Source organism: Pelophylax lessonae, assembly GCF_965119305.1.
Source record: "Pelophylax lessonae genome assembly, chromosome: 11".
Classification (NCBI taxonomy): Eukaryota; Metazoa; Chordata; class Amphibia; order Anura; family Ranidae; genus Pelophylax; species Pelophylax lessonae.
In genome coordinates, this window is record NC_138778.1 from 154976866 (window position 1) to 154995028 (window position 18163).

General features: G+C 47.1%; 1 protein-coding gene across 1 annotated transcript in view; it reads left to right on the forward strand.

Moving 5' to 3' along the window:
* The window catches only part of PABPC1L (poly(A) binding protein cytoplasmic 1 like), a gene marked incomplete at its 5' end in the record, with an annotated part of 266227 nt that overhangs the window by 115010 nt on the left and 133054 nt on the right, over nucleotides 1-18163 (forward strand). Inside the window, one exon of the mRNA XM_082271768.1 lies at nucleotides 12712-12796. Within this exon, the coding sequence (XP_082127894.1) occupies nucleotides 12712-12796 (85 nt within the window). The remainder of the gene's footprint in view (nucleotides 1-12711; nucleotides 12797-18163) is intronic.

The following is an 18163-nucleotide window of genomic DNA, read 5'->3' on the forward strand; positions in this document are numbered from 1 at the left end:
CTCGCTATTTGTGCTTACGGATGGGAATCCGACAGGGTTGTCTGCTTCCTCTGCGACCATTCCCAGATGGATCAGACAGACGGTGATTCAGGCCTATTCCATGAGGATGGTTCCTCCTTTCCCTATATCAAGGCGCACTCTACTTGGGCACTCAGTGCCTCCTGGGCCTTCCGTCATCAGGTGTCCTTGACGCAGTTTTGAAAGGCGGCCACCTGGTCGTTGGTGCATGCTTTCACAAAGTTCTAAAAAGTGAATGTGTTGGCATCTGTAGATGGCTCTTTTGGCCACAAGGTTTTGCAGGCTGCTTTTTAGAGGACTTGGTCCTTGAGGGTGTATTGTTTTTTCAGGTGGGCTCCAGTTGTCTTGGTTGAGCCCCTGTTGCCTGGTTGGCCACTGTTTTTCACCTTGGGAATTTTTTGCTGTTCCCACCCCTCATGTTTAACACTGCTTCAGGACGTCCCAATGGTTAAGAAGATCAGGAGCTGTGTCCACCAATGAACGAAAGAAAAAATTGGATTTTTGACTTGCCGTAAAATCCATTTCTCTGATGTTCTTTGACAGACACAGCACCCACCCCTCTATGGCGTTCTAATTCTTCTGACGCTGCTTGTAACTAAACTGAGTTCCTATAGCAGAGAGAGGGAGTATACCCTGGGACTGCTCTTTCTGCTTACTGCCCTACTCCTGTAGGGTCAGTATAACCCAATGGTTAACAATATCTGTAGCTGTGTTAGTCAATGAACATCAGAGAAATAGATTTCATGCGAAGTCGAAAATCCCATTCCCATTCCCCCCCACCATTGGAAAGGGATCTTAAAAATAGTTTATTCCACTAGTGGATCCTGCCATGTCATTTTTATCAATAAATACCTTATAGTTCCTATTGAGGATGTTTCCTCCTTTTAAGATTCTGTTGAATCTGTTAAAGCCCACCTAAAAACTTAAAATTCTCCTGCAGCCAGCAATTGCTGACATGTCAATTTGCCAGACTATTCCTAACCATTTGAGACCCATGAAGAGACCAGGAACCTGTCTTTTTAAACACCTTGTTCTCTTAAAACAACTACAACGTATGCATTCAGCCCTATTGTTTTGTGTTGATGCTCTTGAAAATATCATTAGACAGATCTCAAGAATAGTTCTCATCTTTTATGCACATGCACAGGATTTTGCGGCTAAAAGATTGGACTGCTGAATATGCTTGTAAGAAACCTCTTCTATGTATGCCTTTGTTACTAGGGGAATATTGCTCCTACACTTCTACTCTTCTCCCCAGACGTCAACCTCTAAACCAAGCTTAACACTTCCTTTTGTTGCAAGCCTTGGTCTACCAAATCCAGCAAGCCTTCTAGAAGTCCTCACAGTAAAGGGACACCCCTACTCCTCAGAGTGGGAGACATCTGTTGATCTTTGCGCCGGTCTAGAAAGGGGTACAAAATTATGAGTTTCTACCCCTGCCCCATCCTTGCTTTTCCTGTGGTTTCAAAGTTTCTATGCAAACTTGTTCAGTCCCAAAGAAAAATTGGGACATCTGGCTGTGGGAAACAAGCACTGCTATTTTGGCTCTCTTCTGCACCCCAAGTCTTCACAAGAATGTGTTCTCTGGTTCTGGCTCTTTTATGAACCCAAAGCCTTCATGAAACGATTGCCTGGATGACCTTTTTACTGAAGGACACTTAAGCCAAGACCCTGTCTGCCAGTGTCTAAAGGACCATCCAGTTCTGAAGTGCTTTCAAACCTTTGGTTGAAAAATCAACTCTCCAAAGTCTGCCCTCCAGCCCACATGCTGTCTGGAGTACCTGGCTCTGATCTTGGACACAGCCCAAACCTGTATCTTGCTTCCTTAGGAGAATATTGCATCTCTAGGATCCAGCACTTGGACCCTCTGTTTATAATGACACCTCTCAATTTGCTTCTGCATTAAGGTTTTGGGTCCTTTATTTTTAGGCAGTTCCCATTGCCAAATTTCACTCCAGACCCCGTCAATCGAACGTCCTCAAAACATTGAACAAGAAGACCCAATTCTTGGCTCAACCAACGCTTCTGTCAAGTCAAGCGAAGATCTCCCTGGTGTGATGGATCTCCAATCCTGCCTTGGAACAGGGAAAGTTGTTCCTTCGCTGGACTTGGAACGTGTTAACAGATGCATGTCTTACAGGCTGGGGTAGAGTTTGCAAATCCTTGACTGTTCAGGGAATATGGTTTCTACAGGAGTCCAAACTACCCATCAACATTCTGGAACTGAGAGCCAATAAATTATCCCTAGTACTTTGGACCTCCCTTCTACAAGGTCTCACTGCAGTCAGAAAATGTGTGCTAACCTAAATCGCCACGGGAGCACCAGAAACCTAGCAGCCCTAAGCCCTCTCCTGGGCAGAAACTTACATTCCTGCTTTAGAAGGAATCCACATTCCTTTAGGTGGACTTTCTTTTTCAATGATGTTTATTAGGAATTTTTAAGACCAGAAGGAAATACAGGTAACATTGCATGGTGGTGACTAGCGACAGACAGCCACTCTCCCATACAAAATACATTAACAAAATAGCCAAAAGGTTAACAAGGTTATTACTGACATATTATTGTAATAAAATTAAATCGGGAGATTAAAGTACCTTTCAAATTGCAAATTATACGAGTAGTGCAATACAATTGTCACCGTTATCCCATTTAGCAATTAGAATGATCTTGTAAAAATGGGAGGAACTGTGCCAGAAAATGCACCCTGACTCCTAGTATGCACTTCAGCATTTTTAACCTCAAAGTTGAGGGAGAACGATCCCACATTTAAATTAGACCAATCTGACGTCCCCCCTAAAACCAATAGGGGCAGTATAGACCGAAAGGACTGAAGAAAAGGAGGGAAAAATAGGGAAGATGGATTACCTGCGCTCCCTGCACGTTGACTTTCTAAGCAGTAAACCTCTAGACCTGGGAGTGTGGTCTCTGCATCCCAAGATCTTTCAAAATCCGTCTAAAATGGGGAAAACCAAATGCTTAAATTCTGGCTTACAGGCTCAACATCCTGAACCAGTTTGTAGCGAAGACCAATGATTCCAAAGGAAAGGTTTTTCTTTGATTCTGTTATTCCCATCTTACTCTGAGCAAGGAAACCCTTCTTCAGTAAGATTTACTATTGCATATGTAAGACCTCTTTAGCCTCATGAAATCCTTTCCTCGCATTCGCAATTTAAGATTGCCATCACGTCTTTTAGACATGTTTGAGTTGCTAGCTCTATCTTGTAAGAGACCATTTTTTGTTTTGCACAAGGATTAAGTGGTTTTGAGACCTAAGCCTTCCTTTCTATGTAAGGTGGTCTATTCCTTTCACCTCAATGAGGACTTTCCTCAGTCTTGCTCCAAACATCGACATTGCCTCACATTTTCTGGATATGATTAGGGCTGTTAGTCTACGAGGCAGCCACAAAATGGAGTCTCTTTGTTCCACCTGGAGGTCCTTGTAGAAGGCACCCTGCTTCCTGTACCAACATTAACAAGTGGATCAGACAACTGATTTCCACGGCTTACTATCTTAAAGTGGTTGTAAAGGTTGAAGGTTTTTTACCCTAATGCATACTCTGCATAAAGGTAAAAAAACTTCTGGGTGCAGCTCTCCCCCAGCCCCCCTAAATACTTACCTGAGCCCCATCTCGAGCCAGCGCTGTGCACGAGAGCAGCGACTCTCTGCTTGCACCCTTCTCATAGGCTCAGAGACAGCAGCGAGAGCCATTGGCTCCCACTACTGTCAATGTTAGCCAGTGAGGGGGAAGCAGAGGGTGGGGCAAAGCAGTGCTATCTGTGTTAATGGACACAGAGTGCTGCTTAGGAGCTAGACCATTTCATGTTTGTTATTTTAAAGAAAAAACCTTTTAGTTTGTAGTGTTCCTCCTTAATCGTCAGAGCCCATTCTACCAGGGAAGTTGCTGTCTCCTGGGCTTTTTAGTGTGGCAAGTCCTCTGTTTCAAGGTTTTCCAAGTTTTGTGGATGTTCAGGTCCCAACTGATGCAAGCTTCAGTCGCAAGGTGCTTCAAATTAACTGAGACATTTGTTGGGGTTTATTAAACCCTTGTGTTTTGTGTGGGCCAGTTGGCAATTCATGTGGGTATGTTGTTACCCACTTTATTTCCCCCCTTTCCTGTATGGTTAAAATAGGAAATTTGATTTACCTGTAAACCAGGGCTCGACAAACCCCAGGCTCCAGGTCGCATTGGCGACTAGAATTAGAGGCCTGGCGCCTGGGCTACACTGCGGCAGGTGTCTTGTTCCCATGCGGCCCGCGGGTGCATGGACTAAGATACCGCACTGGCCGGTAATTGAGGTCGCGGCTTTGCAGCCTGCTGTAGGGAGCCTCTTACATAGGGGAACTGACGCCATCTTGTGGTGGCCAGGGCTGCAACAAGCAGTCACTGGCAGTGCTGAGGGTTTCTCCTGCCTGTTCTCACTGCTCGGAGAAGAGGTTGAAGATGTTGAGGGCTTGATCTGGTGCGCTGTCGGAACAGCCTCAGTTCCATTTACAACCCCACAAAAATAGAAACAGTTTTTTTATTTTTTTTTCCCTTTTTCAATGTATTTTCTATTCTCTCCTTGTCATACCACACAGCTGAAGGCCAATTTCACACGGGCTGTTTGATCTGGTCCGCCTGTCAGTTTTTCAGACAGACCTGATCGGACCCTCCAGTCTCCTCTATGTAGTGGCGGATGTCCGCTGACAACTGTCGCCATCCGATCTGGTCTGGCAAAAACAGACAGGTGGTGGTCCTATTTTCCATCCGTCCGACAGATCGAATCCAATGCCCAAAAACAAAGACTGGGCGCCAGGAGGTTTAGTGATAGATGTGGTAACAATATGCCCATAGTTGCAAGAGAGGATCATCCTTGGGAACAAGGATGCTGGGAAAAGTCACAACAAACTCTCAGAATAGCGCTTAGGGCCGTAGTTAATATTGTTGCTGTTGCAAAAACTTCCAAAAAAATATAGTTTGACATCAAAGGGAAGGAAAATTGGGGTTAAGTCAATTAAAATGCCATGTGCTTCCCGGACAGTATATTAACATATTAATATATAAACCTGTATTTTTTTTTTTTGAAGTTTTTGCAGCAGCACCAGTGTATGTATTAACTACAGCCCTAAGCGCTTTTCTGAGAGTTTTTTTGTTGAGTCCGTTTCCATCCGACTTCCCCATAGAGGCGAGCGGGACTGTGTCCATGTTCGCTCTGCATAGCGGAGCGGACAAGACCTGTCGTCCGCCTGCTCAGCAGGGATTAGCGGGGCCTCCTCCTTGGGACCCCTCGATTACACTGTCTGATGACCCCCCTGGGGGGGTTCTGGAGACCGCATGGCACGCTGTGGGGGGCTGCCATTTTGCTGTAGTTTTTTCAATGTAAAAAAGTTCTCTTTGGATGTCGTCCACGATCGCTGGACAGCAGGGGAGAAGCTAGGGGCTCTAGGCATGACCCAGGTGTTTTTTCTGTTCCTGTGTCAGATCGTTTCTCATCTCTGCACAGAACTTTACTGTAGCCTCCAGACCGTTTTGGTGGTATGTTCCTGGGGTCCATGTAGGTGTTCCTCACTCACCCTGCTGCAGGCTTGTTAGGGCTGGGACTTGTGGTACTGCTGGTGCAGCGGTGCGGATCTAGTTTTTTTTTTTTTGCGACTTTTCTTAAAGTGGCACTGCCTTTTTTTGTATTCAGTGATTATGGAGTCCCAGGACCAAGTCTTGCCTACTGACCCTCTCAGAGCAGTGGCGGGACCCTTCGGGTCGCAGCCCCTTTCTGCTTTTACAGCAGTTTTGGAAAGCCTGGTGTCAAAAGTGGATTTTGTTTTTTAAAAAAATGCCACTAGCCGAAAGCCCCCTTTGCCTTCACCTGCCTCTATAGTATCCTCAGATTCTGAGGTAGATGTGGCTGCTGCGGATGCATAACATCCTGGTGGATCTGCGTCTTCGCATTCTGATGGCAAGGAGGATGTATCCTCGTCAACTGCCACGTGGGAAAGCACGCTGGTGGAGGCACTTATTGTGTCAGTGCGGGAAACCTTAAACTGACTGTGGATGATTCTACAGGATCAGGGACGCAGGTGTCTTTTGGCACCCGCAAATCCCAGAAGTCAGGCCTAGGGGCTTCCCTGTCTGGAACTTTTTGGCAATATTGTCAATGAACAGTGGGGGTGCATCAAACAAATGTTAGTGTTGCCTAAGCATTTTAAAAGATGTTATCCCTTCGCGGATGCGGTTTTCACTAGGTGGACTGTGCCACCAAAGGTGGATCATTCGGTTTCCAAACAAAGTCTACTGTGGTCCCGGTGGAAGAGTCCCTGGTATTTGCAGACCACCGTGGATAGACGGATTGAGTCTCTGTCCCGCTTTTTGCATGTGTTACCGGGGTCAATACTAAAACCGGTCTTTGTGATCACTCTGGTGTCACAGACCATCACAGAATGGGCGAAGTTGCTGAAAGGTGACTTAGAAACGGAGCAGCTCTCACCGGGCCTAATAGAGCTGACAGACCAAATGGTCCAAGCCCTTCTGTGTGTGTATATATACCAATTTGTATATATGTGATACGTCGCTGGATGCGGTTCCACTGGTAGCCAGAGGGTCTGTGGTGGGGATTGCTATTATACGCATGGTGTGGCTAAAAAGCTGGTCCGCGGACCAGGCTTCCAAAAAGGCTCTTTCTGACCTTCCCTTTATAGGGGACAGGTTGTTTGGATCCTCCTTGGATGAGTTGATTAAAGGCCTTACGGGTCTACCCCAGTCCACCAAGGGCGCCCCCAGGGTATTCACCAAAGTGTTGGCTCCGGTGTTGGCATTACTGCGACAACTGGGGATTACGGTACTGGGGTACCTGGACGATCTCCTCTTAAGAGCAGACTCGCATTCAGCCCTGTTGGATGCCTTGACAATTACTGTACGGACTCTGCAAAGTTCGGTTGGAACATCAATTTCAAAAAATCTGCCCTGATACCGTCCTTAAGACTGGATTATCTGGGTCTGACTCTGGACTCCGCTTCGGCAAGGTTTTTTTTTTCCCTGGACAAGCTCAAAAGTTGCAGGGGGCTGTTTGCTAGATAACAGCAAACTAGATAACAGCAATCTGTCCTCCTGCGGGCTTGCATGCGGGCCTTGTCTGATGGGGTCAACCTTCGAGGCAGTGCCGTTTGCTCAGTTCCACACGTGACCATTACAAACGGAGATCCTTGTCAAATGGAACAAAGATCCGAAGTCCTTGGACACTATGATTTGGTTGAGTCGCAACACAAGGAATGCCCTATTATGGTGGCTTCACTCGTTAGCACTATGCCAACGCAAGTCCTTTCTTCCACTGTAAATGGACTGTGGTAACCAGACGCCAGCCTGTCCGGCTGGGGAGGAGTGCTGGGGAAGCTCTGTGTCCAGGGGTCCTGGACAGTAGAAGAGTCCAGACGTCCGATCAATATTCTGGAACTCAGAGCGATAAAGCTTTGCCTGAGTCACTGGACAACTCGTTTACAGGGTTTTCCAGTCCGGATTCAATCAGTCAATGCCACGGCCGTGGCTTGCATCAATCAAGGAGGCACCAAGAGTGTTTTGGCGGCCTGGGAGGTGGCAGAGATCCTGGAATGGGCAGAAAAGTCTGTTCCAGCCCTTTCTGCAGTGTACTTACCAGGTGTGGAAAACTGTCAGGCGGATTACCTGAGTCATCTGGTGTTTGATCAGGTGGAGTGGTCCCTGCACCCGGAGGGGTTTCACCTCCTGTGTGCCCGGTGGGGGACACCTGATGTCGACTTGTTTGCTTCTCGACTCAACAAGAAGGTTCAGAGGTATGTAGCCAGGTCAAGGGATCCTCTGGCTAAAGCCAAACGCACTAGTGGCTCCTTGTGGTCAATATCGGCTGATCTGTGTGTTCCCTCCGCTGAAACTCCTGCCGAGGCTTCTGTGCAGAATAGAGGTGGAAGGGATTCCTGTCATTCTAGTGGCCCCAGACTGGCCTCGGCGGTCTTGGTACGCAGATCTGGTATGGTTGGTCACCGATGCTCCTTGGAGACTTCTCTCAAGGAAGATCTGCGGTCTCAAGGGCCGATCTTCCATCCTGCTTTACAGTCACTGGCTTTAACGGCATGGCTGTTGAAAGCCAGGTATTGAAGGATAGAGGTCTTTCTGATTCTGTGGTTCCTACACTGTTGAAGGACAAAGTCTGCTTCCAGGTAGATCTATCGCACGTGGAAATCGTACATCTCATGGTGTGAATTGGTGGAGGTGCATTATTGCCTTTTTTTTCGGTGGCTAGGATTTTGACCTTTCTTCAAAAAGGAGTTGAAAAGCGGTTGGTTTTGGGCACTATCAAAGGCCAAGTGTTGGCTTTGGCTGTATTTTTTCAACGCCCTTTAGCTTCGCATGCCTTGAGTCACAGTTTTATACAAGGGGTTTGCTATATGGCTCCTTCGAGACCTTCCCCGCTACCTCCGTGGCATCTTAATTTGGTATTATCTGTTCTTCAAAAACCTCCTTTTGAGAACATTAGGTAGAGTCCTCTGCTTACACTATCTCAGAAGGTTGCCTTTTTAGTGGCCATTAATTCTGCCTGCAGAGTATATGAATTGGCGGCGCTGTCCTGCCGTTCTCCTTATCTAGTGGTCCACAGAGACAAAGTGGTACTTCGACCTAGTCAGTCATTTCTTTCTAAGGTGGTTTCTGATTTCCATCTGAATGAAGACCTTTTGCTGCCTTCACTCTGTACGAAGCCCAAGCATCCCAAGGAAATTGCCTTGCATTCTTTGAATGTGGTTCGGGCGATTTAAGTTTACCTGGCGGCTACTGAATCTTTCAGGAAATCAGACGCTCTTTATCTACACCAAAGGACCTCAAAAGAGATTGGCTGAGTCTGCTGCGACCATATCCAGATGGATCAGGCAGACAGTCGTACAGGCTTATCCACTGAAGTGTCAGGTTCCACCTTTCCCTGTGAAGGCACATTCTACTAGGGCGTTGAGTGCCTCTTGGGCTTTTCGCCATTAGGTATCAGCAATGCAAGTTTGCAAGACGTCAACTTGGTCGTCTGTGCACACGTTCACAAAATTCTACAAGGTAGATGTGTTGGCATCCTCAGATCCCTCTTTTGTCCGCAAGGTTTTGCAGGCTGCTGTATAAAAGAGAAGATATTCTCTTTTGAGGGTGTATGTTTCTAGGTGAGCCACAGTTGTGCCTGGTTGAGCCCCATACTACCTGGCTGGCCAAGTTTAGCTTTTAGGAAATTATGTTCTTTGCGTTTTTTCCCACCCTCATGCAAATACTGCTTTGGGACGTCCCAATGGTCAAGAAGAATATGGAGCTGCGTCTGTCAATGAACGATAGAGAAAACTTTGATTTTTGACTTGATGTAAAATCCTTTTCTCTGAAGCTCATTGACAGACGCCGCACCCGCCCCTCTAATTTTGAATGAGATGGTTTTTTTTCTTCTAAACGCTGCTTGCAATAAAACTGAAGGCGATAGCAGAATGTGTGGGTGTATGCCTGCAGGGAATGCCCTATAGGCGTGGTAAAGCTACTGCCTAGTGTCCTGCTCTTGTAGGGGGCAGCATAACCCAATGGTCAAGAAGAAAATGGAGCTTCCTCTGTCAATGAACTTCAGAGGATTTTATGGTAAGTCAAAAATCCAGTTTTTCTATAACCTATATAAAGACACACACTGGAATTCATTTGATCCATTTACAGCGCAGATTAAATGACTTTACAAGGACTTTACCTAGAGTTTATTTTTGGGATAACAGGAATGTTGACTCCTTTGCTGACAGGGAGGGAGAGGAGGAGAGAAGACGGGACAAATGAGACATCCCTGAAAATAAGCCCTAATGCGTTTTGTGTACCTAAAATTAATATAAGACCTTGGCATATTTTCGGGGAAACATGGTAGCAACCGATCCGACAGAAGCCGGCCATTCGGCATATGTGGAAAAAAAACTGGTTCCCAGCTGGCTCCTAGATTTCAAGCAAATTTGTCAAGCCCTGCTGTAAACTACTTATCTTGGAAATCACTCCTTATTGCTTGCTAAAAAAGAACTCTGAAGCCTCTCGAAATGGGCAGTGTTTTATGGGTTCGCTGTAGGGGATAGCTCTAGCAAAAGTTTTATTGGCTAGTGTTCCATTGGCTAGTGCTCTAACCAGTGTTCCATTACTTAAAAGGTAGCAGCATAAAACCAATGGTCTATGAAAACCAGTTCTGTACTTTACTCCAAGATAAGGGATTTACAGGTAAATCAGAATTCCTATTTTTTTTTTTAATTTTTTTTTTTTAATTCCCTAGCAGTTGGAGAGATGCAAAATATGCAATCTAGGACCTGATACCATGGAAAATGTTTTGCCTGTGCCCACGCTATACAACATCACAATGTTGGTCAAATGTTTGTACTGGGCAAAATGGGAAAGCTGAAATATACCTGCTATAGCTCGGACATGCAAGAAGCGGTGTCCACATAAAGGCTCTGTTAGCGTAAACCGGGGGTCGGCAACCCAAAGATCGCGATCTACCAGTAGATCAGGTACAGGTGACTGGTAGATCACGGTCTGGGCTTGCTGACTCGCCACTCCAGAGCATCAAACAAAGTGCAACACAGATGGACTACTTTTAAAGTTGGATCTGTAGTAGAAAGCAGGACCCGCATAAGCCAATACCTCCTCTGTAGTGCTGGCTCCTGTCCCATGTGGAGTGATACCAACTGAACTTCACCTCTTATCCTGGCTAGCTGTCTCCAGAGTGGTTCCAGCAGTAGGAAATAAGAGATCTTCAGGTCAGTGTGAAGCAATACACTGGGCATAATAGTATAGGGCTGCTTTCACACTGATGTGTTTCGGTTTACCCACACCACAGGTGCAGTGCAGTCAGTGTACCTGCAGGTTTGCTGCACTTAGCCAAAGGCTTCTATTATATCCTTCGGGTTTGGTGCACTTTTTGAATGCGCACCAAAACTCCTAAATACAGTGGATGTAACACCTAAATGAAGCCGCTCTGCAAGTGCAGTACCTTGTGCAGTACAGGAAACAAGGGGTCAAAGCAGGCAGCGTGGTGTTGCTTTTTCACCACCTGCTTTAGCCTCTTAAACCCTGCAGAAACATGCAGTTGCGGGGCGCTTTGAGTGGCCCCCTTTTCTTGAATGGGTCGCAATCTGCAGGCAGTAGCACTGACCAAAAGCAACAGGGGGTTTAATTCCTGCTGCTGCATGTGTACACCTTTTGGCTGTGGCCTCAGCAGCTAAAGGGTGTTGGGACTTGGGATGGTAAAACTGAGACTCAACCTCAGGGTTTTACTAGCCCTCAACTTTATGCACTGCTTCTCCACTAAAAAGCGTTCTGAGTGTGTTTGACGGGTTTTGAGGAGGTGATATGTTTCCTCCATACCACCTGATTTAAACCCATGATTGCCATGCAGTGCACGTGATTGCAACAGGTAGTACGGCAATAAAGGTTTAAATCAGGTGTGAGGAGGCAACACTGTCCCCGGTGATCTTTTGACTTCTCCCATGTTCAGGTAGATCTCCACCTTTTCAAGGTTGCCTACCCCTGGCCCTAAACCTTTCCGCATAAGCCTTAGTATTCGGGACCTTGAAAATGTTCTACTTCTTACAGGAAAGTGAAAGTTTTTCTAAAAAAAAAAGAAATCGAACAAACGTGGTTCAGCCTTAGAACCTCAGCCCCAGATTTTCATGGGTATAATGGTGACCAGTATTTCTGTGATGAGACATTTGCCAACCATTGTGACTGTGAGCATGTAGTATGAGCTCTCATGGTAGACTACATGGAACCATTCAGAACTCTAATAAAAATTGCACTGCACGCTGGGAAATGTTTTTCCCCTTAATAAACTAGTGATCCTCATGCTGGTATGACCTGCCAGGGAGTGGCACCATAGAAAGCAGGCGAGCTTTTGTTCTCCTTGCATACCTGTAGCTGGCAAATTGTCATGAATATGTCATGGACCTTAGACTTAGTGGTCATGCTGTGCTCTTATGTCATATGTCGTCTCTGTTTAGAAGCTTTATACACATTAAAATAAAGTAATATACTAGATCCCTCATTTGACATAACACAGATTTACTAAACCCTGATTTCATGTTCGGTTCCTGTTTGGGCCCTATTAAAGTGTTAATAAACCCAGGAGCCTGCATTCACTATATCTGGTCTCCCACAGTACACAGAACATGGAAATGCAATAGTTTTAGTAAATCTAAACTGCTAAATATCTTTTCTCATCAGCAGAATATAGGAGTCTTGTGACTTCTATCAGTGTCTGGTTAAAACTTGGAGAATTTTTCAGTCTCCTCTGACGGTCCTATGAGTGCTTCAGGACCCCTGACCCTCTGTCTGGACAGTGCTGATTAACCCTGTGCTGATCATATGCACTCTCCCAAGAAAAAAAAAAAAAAACTCCAGCAGTACACGTCAAACTGAGCATGTGCAGAGTGCCCCCAAGTCTCTGTACTGTCAGGAGATTGTGGTTTGGGGACTGTGTAAGAAGGCGAAAATCAGAAGACAGGATCAAACAGCGTTTTTTCACAATGGAGAGGATTAACGCCTTAGGTTTCACAGTGAGTATAACCAGCATGCTTTACTGCATATGCAGACTGATTTTATTGTTGGGTCTGGTAACACTTTAAAAAATGGTTTTATGTTTTGAGATGAATGCACTATGGTAAATGTACACTAACAGACTGATGCTAACTGTTTAATTTTCACCTTTAGCCAACGAACCGAGCATATTACAGTCCAGGCCCTGTTGCTCCTGTCCGCCCAACAGCTCACTGGTCACAGCATCCCAGACCTGCTCGTAAGTAAATAAATACTGGCTTATTTCTGGCATTTATTTCTGTTAAAGGCACAATTATACAAAGGGCTTGCATATACTGCAGCTTACCAGAATTTAGATGTAGTGGTTGCATTTGTTTTCTTTGTTTAGGCTTTTTCATTCTTTGTTTTTACCTAGTAATGCTGTGAATAGTACATTTCTCTTGCATTCATTGACAGACACAGCTCTTCATATTCTCAACCATATGGTTATATTGCCCCCCTACAGGAGTAGGAAACCAGCCAGAAAAATAAACTTTGCTACGCCTATGGGCAGTCCTAGCTGGTATAAACCCCCTTTCTCTATCGTTCATCGACAGACGCAGCTCTATCTCTTCAGAGACCATTGGGTTATGCTTCTCCAATCAGGAATAGGCACTAGGCAAAAAGTTTAACCACGCCTATGGGACTGTCCCTGCAGGCATAACCCCACACACACTATCAGCAATAAGTTTGTTTCTGCCTAGTTTTAGCAATAGGTTCTAGCTCCCTGCTGGGACTTCGGTCTTAGCTTTTAACAGGGAAATTTGTGCTAGTTGGTATTTCTCTTTTCACAAGTTAGTTCCTGACGGACCAAGACCCAGAGGAACTACAAACAGCTGGCTGTGGTTTCACACTGAATAATCTAGATCCTTAAAGTCTCCCAGCGAGCATGAGCAGGTTATAGTCCGGAACTAGGCCTCGCCACGGCAGTGCCCTGATGGGAGGGGACGAGCCTGTGAGTGGACAGTCTTGCTGGGACGTGATGACCTAAAACCCTCTGGGTCACAGCTTCACCCTGGCTGACAGCACCCCCATCCCGGGTGGAATGTGATCTGTTTTGGAGTGGCGCCTACCTGGTATTGTGGTATGGACTGTCCCCTGAAAACCTCTGGCGGTCTCAGGGTGGATTTGGGCCCCCTCCCTGGAATAGTCAGACCCAAGTGGCTCCCTCGGTTCCCCTGGCCTCTGAGGACTGGGCCTGTATACCCCTCAGCACTCCCTTACCCCTGGCGGGTTTTTACCTTGGGGGCAGTAATATTTTGACCATTGTGGGGTGGCTTGTCCTGCAGAGGTCCTTGTTTCGGGACCGTCCAATGCCTACTGTTCTAGGACCCCTTTTGGGGGTCCTGGAGACTGCATGGTGCGCCATGGGGTGGGGGCGCCATTTTGCTTTGGATCATGTATTTTCTGTTCATATTGTATTGCATGGGCATCAGTTTTCTATAGTTCTCCATTATGAATGCATTGAGCGGCCATTTTCCTGAGGTCCACAAGCTGGACAGGTGTGTGGCATGGCTTTTTTGTTGTAGAGGTAGTTATTTTTCTTCTTCCTGTGCAGTCAGTATCACTTTTGTTTTGCATAGCACATGCTGGCAGTCTACTGAGCGGTCTGGTAACGTTTTTCTGGGATTCCCTGTAGCTTTTTTTCTCATCCACTCTGCTATTAGCTATATTAGTCATGGATTGAGGGTCCGCTGTAATAGCGTTGGGATCACGTTTTGGCGGTTCTTAAAGGGACATTGCTCTAATTTTAATTCAGTGTAACATGGATTCCGAGTATAAAATTTCACCTGCAGACCCCCTGGGAGCGACTATGGAACCTTCTGGGTCACAGTCTCAGCTTGAAATCGCAGCCTTTTTGCAAAATCTGATGTCGAAGGTGGATTTTGTCATTTCAAATGTTGCCAGCGGCAAACGCCCTTTGCCCTCGCCTTCATCGGCAGGGTCCTCAGACTCTGAGGCAGATATGCCCATCACAGACAGCCCACCCTGAAGGGTCGGTTTCTTCGCATTCTGACGGTGAAGAGGACCTGTCCTCATCAGCCGCCGTGTGGGTATGCGCATTGGTGGAAGCCCTTATAGTTTCAGTGCGGGAAACTTTAAAATTGGCCGATGACTCCACAGCACTGGGTACGTAGGTGTGTTTTGGCTCCCTTGAATCCCATAAATCAGGCAAGGTATTCCCTTGTCCAGAATTGTTTCACAATATTGTGGATGAAGAATGACAGCGCATTAAGCATATGCTGGTGGTGCCTAAGCACGTTGTTACCCCTTTGCGGAGGCAGTGTCCACTAGGTGGACTTTTCCCGCCGAAGGTGGATCACCCGGTTTCCAGGTTAAATAAGACTCTGGTACCGGTGGAAGAGTCACCAACTTATGCGGACCCAGTGGATAGACGGGTGGAGTCATTGTCCTGCCATCTCCACGTGATAACTGGTTCCATTTTAAAGACTACCTTTGTGACCGTTCTGCTGGCGCAGACGGCTACTGAAAGGGTGAAGTTACCTAAAAGTAACTTGGAAGCTGCACGGCTCCCCCCTGTGGTGCTGGAACAAATGGACCAGTTGGCTCAAGCCTTGGTGTTCATGTGTGATACGTCCCTGGATGCAGCTCCGTTGGTGGCCAGGGCATCGGCAGTGGGGATTGCTATTAGGCGCATGGTGTGGCTAAAAAGCTGGTCTGCTGACTAGGCCTCCAAAAAGGCCTTGACTGATCTTCCCTTCACAGGGGAGAGACTGTTTGGATCCTCTCTGGAGGAGTTGATCAAAGGTATCACAGGGGGTAAGGGTACTCTTCTTCCCCAATCCTCTAAGGGCAAGGCGCCACGTCCTAGGCGGGGGCCTTCCTTTAATGCTCATAAACATCTTTTTCGTGCCTCCGGGTCACAAGAAAAAGGTAAATTGTTCAGGTCTTCTGGGGTTCTATGAGGCCATGGTCTGGGAAATCTAAGCCTGGGCGGTCCGGATCTGTAGACAAGTCTTCATCTGCATGAAGGGGAGCCCTCACCTGCTTCTGGGGTGGGACGTCTTTGTTTCTTTTTTGAACCCTGGTCCTCCTTGATTCAGGACAGATGGGTTCACGAATTGATCCGCTCAGGGTACAAGATCAAATTCCGATCTCGACCGTCGGACAGGTTCTTCCCGTCCAATCTTCACCTATCTACAGACCGGTTAAGGGACTTGCGAGGGGTGGTACACGATTTGCTGCCGCAAGGAGTGATTGTACCGGTTCCTTTTTAAGGAACTTTTATAGGGAATTTTATTCAAACCTGTTCACTGTGTCCAGAAAGGAGGGCAAGGTGCGCCTTATGCTAGATCTTAAAGCCCTGAACCGCTTTGTGCGGGTACAGAAGTTTCGGATAAAATCCATTTGCACGTTAGTGGCGTCGCTGCACCAGGGAGACTTCTTAGCCTCCATAGATATCAAGGGTGCATATCTGCACATCCTTCTTTACGCTGGTCAACAGCGGTTTCTTCACTTTGCAGTAGCAGAGGAGCATTATCAATTTGAGGCATTGCCCTTTGGTCTCGCCTCAGCTCCCAGAGAGTTTACTAAGGTACTAGCACCAGTGTTGGCATTGCTGCGCCAACGGGGGATTGCAGTACTGGGGTACCTGGACGATCTCCTGTTGAGAGCAGACTCCCATTTAGCCGATGGGCGACCTGACTATCATGGTCTCAACCCTGCAGGAGTTCGGTTGGAACATCAATTTCAAGAAATCCGCCCTGATACCTTCCTTAAGACTGGATTATCTGGGCCTCACTCTGGATTCAGCTTTGGAAAGGGTTTTTCTCCTCCCGGACAAGCTACAAAAATTGCAGGGGGCGAAAACAATCTGTCTTCACTGTGGACTTGCATGCAGGCCTTGGGTCTGATGGGTATGCACTTTCGAGGCAGTTCAGTTTGCTCAGTTCCATACCAGACCTTTGCAGAAAGAGATGCTTGTCAAATGGAACAAGGATCCGAAGTCCTTGGACTCGTTGATTCGTTTGAGCCACAACACAGTTTGCTCGGTTATGGTGGATTCAGTCTCCAACACTATGCTGGGGCAAGTCCTTCCTCCCGTTGTTTTGGACAGTGGTAACCATGGACACCAGCCTGTAGGGCTGGGTCGGGGTGCTAGGGAAGCTCTGTGCCCGTGGTTCCTGGACAGTGGAGTCTAAACAACTGATAAACGTTTTGGAGCTCAGAGCAATAAAGCTTTGCCTACGCCACTACTCGTCTGCAAGATTGTCCGGTTTGAAATCAATCGGACAATGCCATGGCCTTGGCTTACATCAATCACCAGGGGGGCACCAAGAGTGTCTTGGCGGCCATGGAAGTAGCCAAGATTCTGGCCTGGGCAGAAAGATTTGTTCCAGCCCTTTCTGTGCACATTCCAGGTGTGGAGAACTGGCAGACGGAATACCTGAGTCGTCAGGTGTAGATCAAGGGGAGTGGTCCCTACACCTGGAGGTGTTTCATCTCTTGTGTGTTCAGTGGGGGACACCTGAGGTCGATCTGTTTGCTTCTCACCTCAACAAGAAGGTTCAGAGGTTTGTAGCCAGGTCTCGAGATCCCCTGGCCAGGGGTTGAGGATGTAGTCTATTCAATCTCTGGTGGACTCCTTACATCAGGGGGATTTTCTGGCCTCTATCAACATCAAAGATGTCTAGGAAATTCAAGCGATCAGGCTGTGCCTGAATCACTGGACAGAGCATTTCAGGGGCACCAGGTATGGATCCAATCGGACAGCGGTGGCTTAAGTCAATCACTAGGGCAGAACAAGGAGTGTGATGGCACTGAAGGTCTCTGGTATCCTCCGGAGGGCAGAACGCTGCCACCCAGGCGTGGACAATTGGCGGCAGATTTCCTCAGTCGGCAGGCGCTGGACCAAGGGGAGTGGTCTCTACATCTGGACGTTTTTCATCTGCTGTGTGTGTGTGGGGGGGGGGGGGTCAGGGGACTTGTAGTTTACAGAAAATGGCTTGAGAGCCGTACTGTATGGAAACATTTTTTTTCCCCCAGAGTTCTTATTTAAAGTGGTTCTAAAGCTTTAAGGTTTTTCACTTTTTAATGCACTTTCACATTCTATGCATTAAGGTGAAATGCCTTCTGTGCTGCAGCTTCCCCCCCAGACCCCCTTTTCTCACTTGAGTCCGATCCAACGACGTGCACGAGAGCACCGGCTCCCGTTGCTGTCTCTCTTCTGATTGGGCAGATTGATAGCCATTGACTCCCGCTGCGGTCAATCTAAAGCTGTGACATGGGAGTGAGGGGGCTGAGGCGAGTCCTGGCTGTGTCAATATACGCAGCAGTGGGACTTGGGAGCAAACTCGCACGGTTGCCCCCATGGAAAGCGGCTTTTCGTGGGAACACCCTCCGAATAGGAGGAGCCTGTAGCGCCAGCGGGGGACCCCAGAAGCAGAGGATCGGGGCTGCTCTGTGCAAATCTATTGCAAAGAGCAGGTAAGTATAGACATGTTTGTTTTAATTTTTTTTTTTTTTTAAGACGAGGCTTAAATAACACTTTAGGCTGGGTTCACACCGATGCAGTTTGGATGCGTGTTTCCCCATCAACAAATTCATATGACCGGAGAGTGTGACC